The sequence below is a fragment of the Pristiophorus japonicus genome, chromosome 9, assembly GCF_044704955.1.
Source record: "Pristiophorus japonicus isolate sPriJap1 chromosome 9, sPriJap1.hap1, whole genome shotgun sequence".
In the NCBI taxonomy this organism is placed as follows: Eukaryota; Metazoa; Chordata; class Chondrichthyes; family Pristiophoridae; genus Pristiophorus; species Pristiophorus japonicus.
The window spans coordinates 17780421-17799639 of NC_091985.1; the positions used below are offsets into that span (position 1 = coordinate 17780421).

Sequence of the window (19219 nt, forward strand, 5' to 3'; positions counted from 1 at the left end):
CGTGAGGAGGTCCATGACGACTGGGCGACCCTCGGCAGTCAAAATGCCCGCTGACCCGCACCCCCTCCACCCCCCCAACCTCGCTTGAAAGGGCGGCCTGGTTAGAGGTACCACCCGAGGGGATGTCCAGCGACCCCAGGGGTCCGTACTCCGTACCCCTTTGAGTCGAGGAGAGACAAGAGGTGAAGGGAGAGGCGGGGGGAGGGAGGGCGATGAAAACCCACACACAAAAACAATAAAATGGCAGAGCTATCTGTCGGGGGGTGTGGGCGATACGGCGGGGGAAGGGGTAATTGTGTGGGAGTTGCACGTGCAGTGGATCGCCACTCTGGGAAGATGGGGGTGCTGGTAGTGTTGAAGATGGAGTGAACATCGCCCCACCTGATGAAAGCAACAAGCCGGACGGCCTCGTTCCTTTGTTTTCATTCCCCCTTCGGCACTCAAATGGCGAACTCTTCCTCCTCTTTATCGCAGCTTGAACCGTGCTGAGGCATTTGCACCCCAATGTGGACCAAGAAATACTCGAGGCAAAGGGCATTCCTACTCCTGGAGTCCAGTTACATTCAACCGTCAAACCCCAATTAAGAAAAAACAAAAAACCCTTCTTTGATTCTTTGGAACGTCAAAGGTGAAAACAGGACCAGCTTTACACCATCTTGCAAGGATACAATCTCTGGACAGTTGCTTGTATGCAAATCTTTTATCACCTTCCCTCTCGCTCGAACCCCCCCCCACCCCTCCTCCTCGCAACTCCCACCTCCGGCCAACACTGGATAAAGACTTGCACACAAGCAACACGGAACAAAAACGGAAAGTATTACACCCTATGCAATAATTACTCTAGAAAGAAAGAAAAAGAAAGAGAAAGCATTTGTCAATAAGCTTCCAACACTTTGAATGAGGAGAAGGGTTTTACGAAGTGGTAGTCTAGATTGCCGCAGTGCGGACACTGCTGGACATTACTGTACTCGGAGAAATACTGCATTCCCACCCGCACATCGATGACCGGCTTCCCACAGTGCTTGCAGTTCAGTCTGGCCTGAAAGAGAGCAAGAACATTTGTTTAATACAGAGAGCGAGAGAGGGGAAAAATTCAGCAGTTGATGCACAGCCTTAAAGAGTGGTGGAAGCAAATTCAATAGTAACTTTTAAACGGTAAATTGGATTTATACGTGAACAAGAAAACAAATTGCAGGGCTATGGGGAACGAGCAGGGATGTGGGACTAATTGGATTGCTCTTTCAATGAGCTGGCATAGACACGATGGGCCAAATGGCCTCATTCTGTATCATTCTATGATTCTTCTGTTTAAATCTCTCCGGGACCTCACCACTTCCAATCCTGCGGTGTAGCACCCCACCCCGCCAGTACTGTCCATTCCTCTTGTCCATCCCACCCCTCTCTTCATCCCATTAGTAGCCGTGCATTCAGCCACCTTGTTCCAACTTCCTGGATTTCCCTCCATCTCTGAGACCCTTCTTGAAATCAACATCTTTGACCAAGTGCTTGGTTCCCTCAATCTTTACTCCTTTCAATCGGAGTCCGTTTTCCCCATTTGCCCAGATTAAAGCCAATCTATAAGGAAAGTGGATTCTGAGGGGATTAAATGCTGCATGGAATGAAACAGAAAAACGCTAGGCAGCTAGAAAGATAGAAAGGAAGGAAGGAAGAAATGCGGGCAGACAAATAGAAAGACAGAAAGAAATAAAACTGGAAGGATAGAGAGAGAAAGATGGGAAGATAGCGAAAGAGACAGAGGGAGACAGACAGAGGGAGAGACAGAGACAGACAGACACAGACAGAGAGAGAGACAGACAGACAGAGAGACAGACAGAGGGAGAGACAGACAGACAGAGACAGAGAGACAAACAGAGAGAGAGACAGAGACAGAGAGACAGACAGAAGGAGAGACAGACAGACAGAGACAGAGAGACAAACAGAGAGAGAGACAGAGACAGAGATACAGACAGACAGAGACAGAGAGACAGACAGAGAGAGACACAGACAGAGAGAGACAGAGAGAAAGACAGATACAGGGAGAGTCAGAGACTGACAGACAGAGTCAGAGAGAGAGACAGAGACAGAGACAGACCGAGAGAGACATACAGACAGAGACAGAGAGACACAGACAGACAGACACACACAGAGAGAGAGACAGACAGACAGAGAGTGACAGAGAGAGACAGACATACAGACAGAGACAGAGAGACACAGAGAGACAAACAGACAGAGAGACAGACATAAAGAGACAGACATAGCGAGAGAGAGACAGATAGACAGAGAGAGACAGACAGACAAAGAGAGACTGACAGAGAGAGAGACAGACAGAGAGAGAGACAGACAGAGAGAGAGACAGACAGACAGACAGAGACCTTTTCCCTCGACTAGTGAAGGAAATGTTTGAGACTTTGCCCCTTTTACAGGTAAGAACCCCCCCCCCACACCTACATTCCCGCTCCATCCCTCAGATCCTTCGCTCTCCAGAGACTCAGCCAGCGACACTCACCCTTCCAATGGCCTTCCCTGGCAAGTTATTCCACAACTGGTTGTTCCACCCGGCTCGCTTCATTTTATGAACCTTTCATTGTGCTGAGCATTCTGCTCACAGCAAGTTTTGACAAGCGAGCTGAAACCACAGTTTGGGAGTTTATTTCCATTCTGCAGCACTGCATGAATAAAGTCCATTAATCCTTAGTAGCCCAGTGATCCGGATCTGGCCCTTTCTCCAATAAATCTGTGGGTTGGCCCCCAAAAACTGACCATGAAAGCTGCCGGATTGCTGTATAAATCCAACTGGTTCACTGATGTCCTTCAGGGAAAGGAACCTGCTGCCCTTACCTGGTCTGGCCCACACATATCATTCCAGTCCCACACGATGTGCACTCGCAGAAAGCCTTCAAATTGCAATATTTCATAGAGTAGGGGCAAAAAAAACCTATGCAGATGTTGTGAACCCATCCAATCACACAATGGGTCTTCTGGCAAATGCAGAGTAACTTGAACATTACAGATCAGGATAGTCCCAGGTTTGATCGTTAATCTGTGCTGACCAAAGCCATGGTGGGGTAGGCGGGTCACCTCGAGTGACACCACTCTTTCCCTCCCAAAAGACCCATTGCTGAGAGGATGTGCTGGGTGTTGGGTGGGGGCAGCAGCTAGTGTATTCTCCCAGGTCAACCACACCTCCCAGGTCAACCAACCCTCTCAGGTCAACCAATCCTTCCAGGTCAACCCAAGTAAACCAACCCTCTCAGGTCACCCCAGATCAACCAATCCTCCCAGGTCAACCAATCCTCCCAGGTCACCCCAGGTCAACTAAACCTCCCAGATGGGGTATGCTAGCGTAGTGGTTATGATGCTGGACGAGTAATCCAGAGGCCACTAGTTCAAATCCCGCCGTGGCTATTTGAGAATTTGAATTCAATTGGGTCCCAATGCGCTTTACAGCCAAAGAAGTATTTTTGGAGTGCAGTCACTGTTGTAATGTGGGAAATGCCAATTTACGCACAATAAGCTCCCACAAACAGCAATGTGATAATGACCAGATAATGTTTTATGTTGGTGGAGGTATAAATGTCAGCCAGGACACCGGGGAGAACCCCCCCGTGTCCTTCTTCAAGATAGTGCCATGGGGATTTTTTTATGTCCATCTGAGAGAGCAGACGGGATCTCGGTTTAAACACCTCATCCGAAAGACGGCACCTCCGACTGTGCAGCACTCCCTCAGCACTGCACTGGAGTGTCAGCCCAGATCATGTGCTCAAGTCTCTGGAGTGGGACTTGAACCAACAACCTTCTGACTCACAGGCGAGAGTGCTACTCACTGAGGCACGGCTGACACCTAATGAACAACTGAATGAGGAGCATGGATTGATTGAGTGAGAAAAATGGGTTGAAAGGCTTTTCCTAGTTAATATTTTTTCAAGATGGTTTTTAACAAGCAACACTCAGTGTTACAATTATGAGTCTAATTTCAGCCAGGTGGCAGTGCCAGTCATCAACAGAGACCATGGGGCTAGAGAACCAGCACAGAGCAGGGACTGGGGGTCAGGAAATCCATGCAAGGCTTTCACTCCAGTCATAAGAACATAAGAAATAGCAGGAGTAGGCCATTCGGCCCCTCGAGCCTGCTCCGCCATTCAATAAGATCATGGCTGATCTTCTACCTCAACTCCACTTTCCCGCCCGATCCCCATATCCCTTGATTCCCCTCGACTCCAAAAATTTATCGATCTCAGCCTTGAATATACTCAACGGCCCAGCCTCCACAGCCCTCTGCGGTAGAGAATTCTAAAGATTCAAAACCCTCTGAGTGAAGAAATGTCTTCATATGTCAGACCTAAATGGCCGACCCCTTATCCCGAGACTGTGACCCCTGGTTCTAGACTCTCCATTATCCAATGAGCTTTGCTGGAAAGTGTATGTGTGTGGTCATGCTGGGGAAGGCAGGATTAGGTTCAGCTGTGACGGCCCCCTTGGTTAAACAGCTCGCTGACACTCACTGTCTAGGCTCACGCGTGAAGGATGGCCATTTAGGAACAGTGCCCAGCCGAGTACGGAGCTACACCGCAGCAAGAGGCAGTACTCTCGGGAGTAGAGAACAGAGGGCAGAAGGATTGTTTTTTTAAAACCACACACTCACACAAACACACAGACACTCACAGACACAAATACAGACACACACAGACAAACAAACACTCACAGACACAAACACAGACACACACAAACAAACATTCACAGACACAGACAAACACACTCAGACACAAATACACAAACAAACACTGACACAAACACAGACACACACAAACACTCACTCACAGACACAGACACACAGACAAACAGACACTCACAGACACACAGACACAAACACAGATACACACAAACACAGACACACACAAACACTCACTCACAGACACAGACACACAGACAAACAGACACTCACAGACACAAATACACAAACACTGACACAAACACAGATACACACAAACACTCACTCACAGACACAGACACACACAGACAAACAGACACTCACAGACACACAGACACAAACACAGATACACACAAACACTGACACAAACACACAGACACAAACACTCACATAGTGACACATACACAAACACGCAGGCACACACAAACGCACACATGCAGACACGCAGTCACACACATGCAGACACCCACACATGCAGACAGACAGACACACACACACACATATCCACTGGGGTTAAACTTTAAGTGGAGAGAGACAAATGACAGACGAGCGATACCCACCTGACAGCATGGAGACGCAGCCAGGATGTCGTAAGTGTACATGGTTCCCAGCTGGTGCCAACTCCCGTCCCAGCGCGACTTGCATTTGATGCAAATTATCTTATGTACCCCTTCTAGGCAGTCCACGCAAATGGCATAGAGGTGCATGAGCCTCCCTGCAATAAAACCACGGGCAGGATTTGGGTCAGGTCCCACTTTTGCCGATACCATTTACAGCAGAGACATTGTTATTTGTAGCAGTTAGAAAACTTAGCTCTTACACAAGGCACATTAAGATACACCCAGTAAATTGTCTGTGACGTTGTCTATGGTCAGTGTACGAGTTACTTACACACGTTCAGAAACTTGCTCCATGACGCCATCGAGTGGACAAATATGCAACTACGCAATTACCGTGACTGTTTACACGTAGCATTTCCATTCTAAATGTTTACATAGGATGTTTCAGGGTTAAATATTGACATAAAAGTGTGACTACCAATCATGACACCAGGAAGTGTGTATATGCATAAGATTTTTAATGCAAACTTTTCCACTCCCACAAGACCATCAGGATAAGGAGAGCCTCGGCTCAGTTGGCAGCACACTCGACTCTGAGTCAGAAGGTTGGGGATTCAAGTCCCACTCCAGCACAAAAATCTAAACTGACACTGCAGTGCTGAGGGACTGCTGCACTGTCAGAGGTGCTGTTTTTTTTGGATAAGACATTAAAGCGAGGCCCAGTCTGCATCTCAGGTGTACGTAAAGAATCCATTTCGAAGAGCAGTACAGTTATCCCTGATGCCTTGGCCAATATTTATCCCTCAATCAACATCACTAAAACAGATTTTCTGGTCATTTTCATATTGTTGTTTGTGGGAGCTTGCTGTGCATGCTTTTCCTACATTATAACTGTGACTACACTTCAAAACGTATTTCATTGCCTCTAACGAGCTTTGAACACAAGAACATAAGAAATAGGAGCAGGAGTAGGCCATATGGCCCCTCGAGCCTGCTCCGCCACTTAATGAGATCATGGCTGATCTGATCATGGACTCAGTTCTACTTCCCTGCCCACTCCCCATAACCCTTTATTCCCCTTATCGCTCAAAAATCTGTCTATCTCCGCCTTAAATATATTCAATGGCCCAGCCTCCACAGCTCTCTGAGGAAGAGAATTCCACAGATTTATAACCCTCTGAGAGAAGAAATTTCTCCTCATCTCAGTTTTAAATGGGCGACCCCTTATTCTGAGACTATGTCCCCTAGTTTTAGTTTCCCCTATGAGTGGAAATATCCTCTCTGCATCCACCTTGTCGAGCCCCCTCATTATCTTATATGTTTCGATAAGATCACCTCTCATTCTTCTGAACTCCAATGTGTATCGGCCCAACCTGCTCAACCTTTCTTCATAAGTCAACCCTTTCATCTCCGGAATCAACCTAGTGAACCTTCTCTGAACAGCCTCCAATGCAAATATATCCTTCCTTAAATACGGAGACCAAAACTGTATGCAGAACTCTAGGTGTGGCCTTAAGTACCCTGTACAGTTGTAGCAGGACTTCTCTGCTTTTACACTCTATTCCCCTTGCAATAAAGGCCAACATTTCATTTGCTTTCCTGATTACTTGCTGAACCTGCATATTCAGTTTTTGTGTTTCATGCACAAGGACCCCCAGGTTGCTCTGTACTGCGGCACTTTACAATTTTTCTCCAAATAAATTATAATTTTCTTTTCTATTTTTTTTGCCAAAGTGGATAACCTCACATTTTACCACATTATACTCCATATGCCAAATTTTTGCCCACTCACTTAGCCTGTCTATATCCCTTTGCAGATTTTTTGTATCCTCCTCACAATTTGCTTTCTCACCCATCTTTGTTTCATCAACAAACTTGGCTACATTACACTCGGTCCCTTCATCCAAGTCATTAATATAGATTGTAAATAGTTGAGGCCCCAGCACCGATCCCTGCAGCATCCCCAGTAACTGTTTGCCAACTGGAAAATGACCCATTTATCCTGACTCTCTGTTTTCTGTTAATTAACCAATCCTCTATCCATGCTAATATATTACCCCCAACCCCGTGAACTTTTATCTTGTGCAGTAACCTTTTATGTGGCACCTTATCGAATGCCTTTTGGAAATCCAAATACCACCACATCCACTGGTTCCCCTTTATCCACCCTATTCATTACACCCTCAAAGAACGGCAGCAAATTTGTCAAACATGATTTCCCTTTCATAAAACCATGCTGACTCTACATGATTGAATCATGCTTTTCCAATTGTCCTGCTACTGCTTCTTTAATAATGGACTCCAACATTTTCCCAATGACAGATGTTAGGCTAACTGTTCTATAGTTTCCTGCTTTTTGCCTGCCTCCTTTTTCAAATAGGGGCGTTACATTTGCGGTTTTCCAATCCACTGGGACCTCCTGAGGTTGTGAAAGGCACTCTATGAATGCAAATTCTTTTTCTTTTCAAGAGTCTTTTGGTGTGAAACGCCTCTTCCCAAAAGGGTGTGCTTTTGATGTTTTAGAAATTCCGTGTTTCCGGAGACTCAGTCACAGAATGTGACAACGCACATGCAGGCCCTGCGGCCATCAAGTCCGCCTTAGTGCTCAGTTCCAAATGAGACATTCCATCTCACCCTGTCCTCCCGCTCACTTCCCATCACCCCGTCACATCACTCGGGAGGGTAACCAACTGACTGCCCTGTAACAAAATGGATGAAGACGCACCTTTAACAATAGGGAATTCCACCTTCGAACCAACCTGTCTATTCCCTCCCTAAACCTCTCTGCCTCGCTCTCCTTCTTTGAGATACTCCTTAAAATCTCATGTCAGCTGTGGCTCAGAGGGCAGCACACTCGTCTCAGTCAGAAGGTCGTGGGTTCAATTCCCACTCCAGAGACTTGAGCTCAAAAAAAATCTAGGCTGACACTCCAGTGCAGTGCTGAGGGAGTGCTGCACTGTCGGAGGTGCCGTCTTTCAGACGAGAGGTTAAACCGAGGCCCCACCTGCCCTCTCAAGTGGACGTAAAAGATCCCATGGCACTATTTTGAAGAAGAGCAGGGGAGTTATCCCCAGTGTCCCGACCAATATTATCCCTCAATCAACATAACAAAAAAAAAAAAGATTATCTGATCATTATCACATTACGGTTTGTGGGAGCTTGCTGTGTGCAAATTGGCTGCCGCGTTTCCCACGTTACAACAGTGACTGCCCTCCAAAAAGTACCTCATTGGCCGTAAAGCGCTTTGAGATGTCCGGTAGCCGTGAAAGGTGCTATATAAATCCAAACCTTTCTTTTATCCCTCTTTGACGAAGCCTTTTGGTCATTTGGCCCAGTATCTCCTTCTGTGGCTCAGTGTCCAATTTTGCTTGGTAACGCTCCTGTGAAGCGCCTTGGGACATTTTATTACGTTCCGAACCAAAGCAAGTTGTTGTCATTGTAAAGATTTTAAATTCCTCGCACGTTACCGCCTGACCCGTCCGTTGGGAAGAAAGTCAGCAAGTGCCCTGCAGCCACAAATTAAATCTGTATTTCAGTCCAAAGGGAGCAGGTGGGGAGAGGGGCGAGAAACTGAACTGGGCCTCGGTTCCGCGAGTAAGCACACCAGCTCCCGATCACTGCAAGGCTCCCGGCTTCCGTTTTCAGAACGGGGTTGCTGCTTTTTTAAAAAAGATATATTCCAATCAATTGAGTTATGGTCACCGATTTTTCCTGGGGAGATTCCTCAGGGTGTGGCAGGGCAGGGCAGGGTTTGCGCGGGGTGGGAGGGGGTGGCAGGCAGGACTGATGAGTTTCGTAGCATGTGTGTGTTATTTTCTGAGTCGCGGGAGATGAGAATTTCCTGGTCTGAGCCGATTTCAGGCAGGGAAGCAATCAGGAAGCCACAAGAGAAATGTATGATCCTGGTTTGGGAGAGCGGGACTCCTGGTTTGGGAGAGCAGGACTCCTGATTGCTGTCTCTATGGTCCTCGTGAATAATAACCATATTTGGGTAACAGGATCAGGTTTGGGTGTGACGCTGACCACGATAAACATATCTTCTCCTCCCCCCCCGCCCCTATCCTCTGCTCATATCCTCTCCCCTTTCCTCCCACCCCCAGTTAGCAGTCACACACCCTGCTGAATCTGGACAGTGATTGCGGCAAAATGCTTTTGCTGTTGGCACTGGGATTCCAGTGAGTGGTAGAGGTGGGGGGGTGGGGGGGGATTCAAAATATTCTATTGCCTCCACCAGAACTCTACACCCAGCAGCAGAAGTGTCGGTTCTGAGCTTCCAAACGTCCCTAGTGTCTGGAGCGAGCAGTGTGAGTCACTTCATACTGGGGTAAACCTGTGGCAGTTACAGGTGGTTGGGAACATTACCCCCATCGGATTTTTCTTCAGACAGCAAACTGATGACAACGCGCTATACGAGCCCAATCTCTCTGCGACTCCTGGCCCTCAAACGTAAACATAAGAACATAAGAAATGGGAGCAGGAGTAGGCCATTTAATAAGATCATGGCTGATCAGATCTTGGCCTCAACTCCACTTCCCTGCCCTCTCCCCATAACTCTCGACTCCCTTATCTTTCAAAAATCTGTCTGTATCTCCAACTTAAATATGTTCAATGACCCAGCCTCCACAGCTCCCTGGGGCAGAGAATTCCAAAGATTCACGACCCTCAAAGAAATTCCTCCTCATCTCCATCTTAAATGGGTGACCCCTTATGTTATGCATGTATCCCTTGGCAATCTGTATCACACCACCACCAGAGGGCCTACCTGTTGGGAGTCCCAAGGAATCCCAGCATCTCTTGGGAGCACTGTATATAAGCAGGCCTCCCACTCTGCACCAGCACTCTGGAGTTTAATTAAAGGAGCTAAGGTCACACTTACTCATTGCATACAGTACTCAGTTTCATCCTTTATTAAGTGCGTAACACCTTATTCAGAAACTATGCCCCTAGTTCTAGATTCCCCCTCGAGGGGAAACATCCTCTCTGCATCTACCGTCAAGCCCCCTCAGAATCTTATATCGTTCAATAAGATCACCTCTCATTCTTCTCAACTCCAATGAGTACAGGCATAACTTTTCCTCATAAGGCAACTCCTTCATCCCAAGAATCAACCTGGTGAACCTTCTCTGAACTGCCTCCAATGCAAGTATATCCCTCCTTAAAGCAGCACACTAAAACTGAGCTTCACGATTCCTTGCACCCTTGCCCCCTCCCGAATGTAGACAGGCACCTGGGTGAAGCGTGGGCGATGACCTTAGTAGAAGGTAAGATGGCCGCTGGGGTGGTAGTTCCCTAGTGAGCTCCCCCGCTCCAAACAACTCTCACCAGCTATCGGCAACTATCCACCCCCCAATCGCTCCCCACCCCCCCCCCCCCCCACCACACCAGCTGTCTAAACCTCCCCTAGCCAAATAGACTCTAATAGGGGGTCCTAAGCACGTAAACCCAAACCTTTACCATTACCCTAGTCCCATCCCTGTGAGTCCCACGAGTTCGGACCATTCGGGCCTACCTCAGGCTTCCCACCACATCACCCATCGGTGACGGTGACTGGGCCTCCTGCGGTATCTGGACGATCTCCGGCGACCTCGACCTCGACCTGACTATCGGGCCTTCACACGGACCCCCCCCCCCCACCCCTAGCGGCGATCTGATCGGAACACCTCCACCGACGGCAGATGGGCCTCTCCTCCATGACGGCGTCTGGGCCTCCTCGATGACGGCTGGGCCTCCCGTGGCGACAGAAAACCTCCTCCTCAACGACGACCGGGTTCCCCTCTCCTATGTCGGCGACTGGCCTCCCCTCCTCTTTCAGCGACGACTGGAGCCCTCCTTCCCCACTGGTGACCTGACCTCCTCTTCTCCTCTAGCACGTGGTGAGTACCATGGCTGTGACCCTTCCCTGACCTCCCAGCCTGAACCTCGGTAGGCCACTGACCCTCCCAATGCCTGCCCCCAACCAGGCCTCGGACCACTACCACCAAGGGCGCGACCCAGCGCCGAGCCTGTGGCCAACACCTCGCCATAGGCAACGAGGCCCATACAGCAGTGCTTGGTCTCCAGTCGTCCTGGACCCCCTTGCCACTGGACCAAGACCTCGCTCAGCTAAGCCCGTGTGGTAACCGGTGTGCAACGACCACCCCACGTTAAAAGAACTCAGGTACAGGCATCTTCCACTCCGTTAACATGAAGTTCGGGACCTGGAACGTCAGGACCCTCATGGACAACCCCAACAGCGACAGGCCGGAACGCCGCACCGCCATAGTTGCCCGGGAACCTGGACGCTTTGATATCAACATTGCAGCCCTAAGCGAGACCCGGCAGGCAGAGGAAGGCCAGCTCAAGGAACAAGGTGGAGGTTACACCTTCTTCTGGAAAGGGAAACCAGAGGCAGAACGCCGCCTTCACGAAGTCGGCTTCGCCATCAAAAACGAGCTGGTCGACCGCCTCAAAGACTCCCCCTGCCGGGCTAACGAACGCCTCATGACTCTTCCGACTCACCCTATCCTGGAACCAGTGTGCCACAGTCATCAGTGCGTACGCCCCAACACTCGAAAGTGCATCCGGGAGGACGCTGAGCACCTCGAGTCTCAACGCCGAGAGCATGCAGAAATCAAGCGCAGGCAGCGGAAAGAGCGTGCGGCAAACCAGTCCCACCCACCCCTTTCCCTCAACAACTATCTGTCCCACCTGTGACAGAGTCTGTGGCTCTCGTATTGGACTGTTCAGCCACCAAAGAACTCACTTCAGGAGTGGAAGCAAGTCTTCCTCGATTCCGAGGGACTGCCGATGATGATGCTGATGAGAGGGCCGTCCGCCTTGTCCATAGGATCATTGTAAACTGTAAGGGTTGGTGCACAGAGATTAAAGTATATTTCAAAAGGGGCAAAGTCCTCCTTTCCTGCACTCGCCGATCTTAGAGAGATTCAGGGAGACGGCTGTTTGGGCGACAGTCGCAGCAGTGTACAGATGTGATGTGAGACTGCACGAAATCCCATGCTGGTGGCACTGGGATCCCGTCTGGCTCAACGGGCCACAATCGGATCACAGGAGCGGGAGGGGGCCATTCAGTCCCTTGAGCCTGCTCCTCCATCCAATTAGGTGTCAGCCATGGCTCAATTGGTCGTACTCTCATCCCAGAGTCAGAAAGCTGTGGGTTCAAGCCCCGCACATAAAATGCAATCTAGGCTGACACACCCAGTGCAGTGCCGAGGGAGTGCTGCACTGTCGGAAGTGCCGTCTTTGGGATGAGACGTTAAACCAAGGCCTTGTCTGCCCTCTTAGGTGGACGTGAAAGATCCCACGGGAGTTATCCCCGGTGTCCTGGGCCAATATTTATCCCTCAATCAACATGGCTAAAACTGATTATCTGGCCATCATCACATTGCTGTTTGTGGGAGTTTGCTGTGCGCAAATTGACTGGCGCGTTTCCCACATTACAATAGTGACTACACTCCAAAAAGTACTGCATTGGCTGTAAAGCGCTTTGAGGCATCCTGAGGTCGTGAAAGTTGCTATATGAATGAAAGTCTGTCTTTCTTTTAGATCGTAGCTGATCTGAACCTCAGCTCCATTTGGCTACCTTCGCTCCATATCCCTCGGTGCCCTTACCCAACAAAAATCTATCGATCTCAGTCTTGAAAGCTCCACTGTCCTTTTAGGGGCGAGTTCCAGATTTACACTACCCTGTGTGTGCTTCCTGATTACGCTCCTAAATCTCCCAACTCTAATTTTTCGTTCCTGGAAACATTAAGACTTATTGCAATGCGAAACTTGCCGGGATCTGCGGGAGGTGATGGCAGTGAAGAGCGCCTTTATCCGTTACCAACCTGAGTAAATGCCACCAAGCTTCCCTTCGGATTTCAGCCGGCAGTACGAGGTTCTTATCTCGGGAGACAGCGTCACTGACACCAGGGGTTCCTGCAGATTACATGGCTTGTGTGTTGTACTGGGAAGGCTTTGAAATTATGATTTTTTTTTTTAAATAACTTTTTTTTTTTTACTCGTTCCTGGGATGTGGATGTTGCTGGCAAGGCCGGCATTTATTGCCCATCCCTAATTGCCCCTTGAGAAGGTGGTGGTGAGCCGCCTTCTTGAACCGCTGCAGTCCATGTGGTGAAGGAGCTCCCACAGTGCTGTGAGGGAGGGGGAGTTCCAGGATTTTGACCCAGCGATGATGAAGGAACAGTGATATATTTCCAAGTCAGGATGGTGAAGTCAGACTGAATACATATTAACCCTAATGATTACAGTCTCCCCCAAACACTAGGCTTAAAATTATTAACTCTATTAGATTTCATTAAGGTAGTCTTTAGTCTTCCTTAAGGTATGATGAAGACTGACACTGCTGTCAGCACTCCTCACATACCTATACTCCGGACTCTGCTGCACAGGCAAAGCAGAACAGGTGCAGTCAAAAGTGAGGGCAGACAGGCAGAGAGAGAGAGAGAGAGAGAGGGCCAGGAAGAGCGAGAGAGCAGGAGGGAGGGAGAGACGAGGAAAGGAAAAGAGAGAGAAAGAAACACACGCAATCTGTAAAACACTCCCAAACTGGCCCAAGTCGATAGATATCTGTTCCATTATATCACAAAGCCCAGCTTGCTGGTAACGCCGTGGTACAAAGGGCCCCTCTCAACAACTTGCATTTATATAGCGCCTTCAACATAGTGAAATGTCCCCAGGCACATCACAGGAGTATAATGAGACAAAAATTGACACCGAGCCACATAAGGAGAAATTAGGGCTGGTGACCAAAAGCTTGGTCAAAGAGGTAGGTTTTAAGGAGTGTCTTGAAGGAGAGAGAGGTGGAGGTTTAGGCAGGGAGTTCCACAGCTTAGGGCCCAGGCAACAGTAGACACGGCCACCAAAGGTTAAGCGATTATAATCAGGGATGCTCAAGAGGGCAGAATTAGAGGAATGCAGAGATCACAGTGGGTTGTGGGGCTGGAGGAGATTACAGAGATAAGGGAGGGGCAAGGCCATGGAGGGATTTGAAAACAAGGATGAGAATTTTGAAATCGAGATGTTGCTTAACCGGGAGCTAATGTAGGTCAGTGAGCACAGGGGTGATGGGTGAGTGGGACTTGGTGCGAGTTAGGACACGGGCAGCCGAGTTTTGGACCACTTTTAGTTTACGTCGGGTAGAATGTGGGAGGGCCAGCCAGGAGTGTGTTGGAATAGTCAAGTCTAGAGGTTACAAAGGCATGGATGAGGGTTTCTGTTGTGTATCTGTAAAGCATGCACTCCCATGTTCCGCCACCAGGGAGCTCATCCCCTGAAGTCCCAAGGGATCCCAGCATCCCTTGGGAGCACTGTATATAAGCCGGCCCCTAAGGCCTGTTCCTCACTCTGGAGTGTCTTAATAAAGACTGAGGTCACTGTTACTTTAACCTCCCTGTGTGCAGCCTCATCTGTGTTAGGAACACAATAGTTTCAGCAGCGGATGAGCTGAGGCAAGGGCGGAGACAGCGATGTTACGGAGGTGGAAAAAGGCGGTTTTAGTTCTGCTGTGGATATGTGGTCGAAAGCTCATTTCAGGGTCAAATATGACACCAAGTTGCAGTCACTGCCTTATATACACTGTAATAGTGAACCTGTATAAAACACTGGTTTGACCTGAACTAGAGGATTGTGTCCAATTCTGGGCACCACACTTTAGGAAGGATGTGAAGGCCTTAGAGAGGGTGCAGAAAAGGTTTACGAGAATGAATCCAGGGATGAGGGATGGAGAAGCTGGGGTTGTTCTCCTTAGAGCAAAGAGGGTTGAGAGGACATTTGATAGAGGTGTTCAAAATCATGAGGGGCTTGGACAGAGTAGATCGAGAGAAACTGTTCCCATTGGCGGAAGGGTCGAGAACCAGAGGACACAGATTTAAGGTGATTGGCAAAAGAACCAAAGGCAACATGAGAAAAAACTTTTTTACACAGCGAGTGGTTAGGATCTGGGTGCTGGAGGCAAACTCAACCACTGCTTTCAAAAGGGAGTTGGATAAAGACCTAAAGGAAAAAAAAGTGCATGGCTACGGGGAAAGGGCGGGTGAGTGGGACTAGCTGAGGTGCTCCTGCAGAGAGCCGGCACGGGCTCGACAAGCCGAATGGCCTCCTCCTGTGCTGTAACCATTCTATGATTGTATATGCGCTCTCAGTCACTGCTTTATGTCCACTGTGAGGGCCCCTCTCACTCACTGCAGGATATCCACTGTAACAGCCCCTCTTTATTCAAAGCACTGCTGAACAAAGGTAGCAGGAAACAAAAGGAAACGTTCACACTGTGGTCGGACATGCATCACGTGACTTCCTATACAAATCCTCAATCGGAAGGGAAGGTCACGCCAACATGTAAACCTACCCACACCCTGGTACCAGAGGGCAGAGAGAGAGGTCGAGACAAAGAACCCTCCCGACTTGTACACCAGCGAAATAAGAGGGAAGGACGAATTTATTTAAAATGCAGCAGTTTATTCAAAGCTCCACACAATCAATTCACATTTATAGGTCATTCACTCCACACTCACCCAGGTCCACACCGCTCAGTGAGCCACTATAATGTGCCCCTCAACCCCCCTCCGCCGAGGCCCCCGCGCACCCTCCCCTCCCCGTAGAGCCCCCCCCCCGACACCTCCACCCTCTGGGACCCTCCCCTCCCCACCATCTGGAGCCCCCCCCACCCCCCCATCACCCCCACTCCCTGGAACCCCCTCACACCCCCACCCCCTGGAGCCCCCCGCCCCCGACACCACCCCCCGATATCCCCACCCTCTGGTGCCCCCCGACACCACCGCCCTCTGGTGCCTCCCGACAGCCCCGCCCTGTGGTGTCCCCCGACAGCCCCGCCCTCTGGTGCCCCCCGACAGCCCCGCCCTCTGGTGCCCCCCGACAGCCCCGCCCTCTGGTGCCCCCCGACAGCCCCGCCCTGTGGTGTCCCCCGACAGCCCCGCCCTCTGGTGCCCCCCGACAGCCCCACCCTCTGGTGCCCCCCGACAGCCCCGCCCTCTGGTGCCCCCCGACACCCCCGCCCTCTGGTGCCCCCCGACAGCCCCGCCCTCTGGTGCCCGACAGCCCCGCCCTCTGGTGCCCCCCGACACCCCCACCATCTGGTGCCCCCCGACACCCCTGCTCTCTGGTGCCCCCTGACAGCCCCGCCCTCTGGTGCCCCCCTGACACCCCCGCTCTCTGGTGCCACCCCGACAACCCCGCCTTTGGAGCCCCCCCCCCCCGCCCCCGACACCCCCGCTAACCAAGCCACAGAATGCGAGTTCAAATCCCACCACGTCAATTTGAGAATCTGAATCCAATGTTTCTTTAAATCTGGAACTAAAGGGCTGGTATCAGCACTGCTCCCCGTGAGCTGCGTTTGTTCTGCATAGCCCGTTTCTTTTATTGGGCGGTGTCCCTTTACATTCCTGCGCATATGCAGAATTGACAGTGGAAAGTGAGGGGCCTGCGCAGGGCCCTTCCCGTGATTGCGCGACCGCACGGCTTAGAGCATTGGGAATCAGTAAAAGTGGCCAAGAAGCTGTCGAATCATAGAAACATAGAAAATAGGTGCAGGAGTAGGCCATTCGGCCCTTCGAGCCTGCACCGCCATTCAATGAGTTCATGGCTGAACATGCAACTTCAGTACCCCATTCCTGCTTTCTCGCCATACACCTTGATCCCCCGAGTAGTAAGGACTACATCTAACTCCTTTTTGAATATATTTAGTGAATTGGCCTCAACAACTTTCTGTGGTAGAGAATTCCACAGGTTCACCACTCTCTGGGTGAAGAAGTTTCTCCTCATCTCGGTCCTAAATGGCTTACCCGTTATCCTTAGACTGTGACCCCTGGTTCTGGACTTCCCCAACATTGGGAACATTCTTCCTGCATCTAACCTGTCTAAACCCATCAGAATTTTAAACGTTTCTATGAAATCCCCTCTCATTCTTCTGAACTCCAGTGAATACAAACCCAGTTGATGCAGTCTTTCTTGATATGTCAGTCCCGCCATCCCGGGAATCAGTCTGGTGAACCTTCGCTGCACTCCTTCAATAGCAAGAATGTCCTTCCTCAAGTTAGGAGACCAAAACTGTACACAATACTCCAGGTGTGGCCTCACCAAGGCCTTGTACAACTGTAGTAACACCTCCCTGCCCCTGTACTCAAATCCCCTCGCTATGAAGGCCAACATGCCATTTGCTTTCTTAACTGCCTGCTGCACCTGCATGCCAACCTTCAATGACTGATGTACCATGACACCCAGGTCTCGTTGCACTTCCCCTTTTCCTAATCTGTCACCATTCAGATAATAGTCTGTCTCTCTGTTTTTACCACCAAAGTGGATAACCTCACATTTATCCACATTATACTTCATCTGGCATGCATTTGCCCACTCACCTAACCTATCCAAGTCACTCTGCAGCCTCATAGCATCCTCCTCGCAGCTCACACTGCCACCCAACTTAGTGTCATCCGCAAATTTGGAGATACTACATTTAATCCCCTCGTCTAAATCATTAATGTACAGTGTAAACAGCTGGGGCCCCAGCACAGAACCTTGTGGTACCCCACTAGTCACTGCCAGCCATTCTGAAAAGTACCCATTTACTCCTACTCTTTGCTTCCTGTCTGCCAATCAGTTCTCAATCCATGTCAACACACTACCCCCAATCCCATGTGCTTTAACTTTGCACATTAATCTCTTGTGTGGGACCTTGTCGAAAGCCTTCTGAAAGTCCAAATACACCACATCAACTGGTTCTCCCTTGTCCACTCTACTGGAAACATCCTCAAAAAATTCCAGAAGATTTGTCAAGCATGATTTCCCTTTCACAAATCCATGCTGACTTGGACCTATCATGTCACCTCTTTCCAAATGCGCTGCTTTGACATCCTTAATAATTGATTCCATCATTTTACCCACGACCGATGTCAGGCTGACCGGTCTATAATTCCCTGTTTTCTCTCTCCCTCCTTTTTTAAAAAGTGGGGTTACATTGGCTACCCTCCACTCCATAGGAACTGATCCAGAGTCAATGGAATGTTGGAAAATGACTGTCAATGCATCCGCCGTCGGGAAAATCCAGCTGGTTCACTCATGCCCTTTCAGAAAGGAAACTTGCCATTCTTTACCCGGTCTGGGCTTATACATGACTCCAGGCCCCACACCAACTGCCCTCTGACGTGACGGAGGAAGGCACAAGGACAACTAGGGACGGTCAATAATTGCCAGCGATGTCCCCATCCAGAGAATGCCATTCGAACAGTAGCAGCACGTTACAAAGTGCTTTCGGGCAGCTAGTATGATGTGTTGAGGTGCTGTACAAACGCAAGCTCATTCTTTCTTGCAGTGAATTACTGGGAAGCTAACAAGTGTTCACATTAATCGCATCAAGCTTTCAATATTAAAAGTCCTTTACAAATTGGTAAGAGTTGCAGATATGAAGCAGTGGTTGCGGAAAGCCCATGAACCAATACTCTGGTTTTGCTCCTTTCTTCAGGAGACTAAGGGTCGTCAGCAAAGTTAAACGACTGTTCATGGCCGCAGGGAGGGGGAGGGGAAGGGGAGGGGTGGGGGGGGGGGACGGCTATTTTACTCTGGCCGCGGGAACCTCAGCTCACAGGGCTCAATTTTCCCCAAAGCTGTTTTTTTGCCGTACTTGGAAGAGTTAGGCCCGTTTTTTTGGGGGGCCCCCAACTACGCCAAAAAAAAAATCATCCAACTTCCCCCCCCCCCCCCCATTTGAATTGTTGATTTTGGCGCTGCCTAGCCCGTCCTTTAGCTTTTGGGGTGGAGCCCAAGATCTGCGCCAAAAAGATTGGGTTGCCAGGGTAACGAGGGACAACACTGCGGGCTGAGGCTGGAAAGAGAAACATGCAACACATTCTGGCCAGCTCGCAGCAACCTGCACAAGCACCTTGCCGCAGCATTCCAGCATTCAATTAGTGAAGTGTTTGTGCCAAACGTCTATCCCCGC

At 49.7% G+C, this 19219-nt stretch overlaps 1 protein-coding gene across 4 annotated transcripts in view; it reads right to left on the bottom strand.

The window, feature by feature from the left end:
* Positions 1-735: 735 nt before the first annotated feature.
* Positions 736-19219, bottom strand: part of heca (hdc homolog, cell cycle regulator) — a 56731-nt gene continuing 38247 nt past the window's right edge. Inside the window, exons 3-4 of one of the 4 annotated variants that reach the window (XM_070888640.1) lie at positions 5269-5423; positions 736-1039 (exon numbers count right to left, since the gene is read on the bottom strand). In XM_070888640.1, coding sequence (XP_070744741.1) covers positions 875-1039; positions 5269-5423 — 320 coding nt within the window. In that variant the 3' untranslated portion in view covers positions 736-874. Of the gene's footprint in view, positions 1040-5268; positions 5424-19219 lie in introns of those variants that run through there. The other 3 variants (XM_070888641.1, XM_070888643.1, XM_070888642.1) reach the window with 3 other exon arrangements.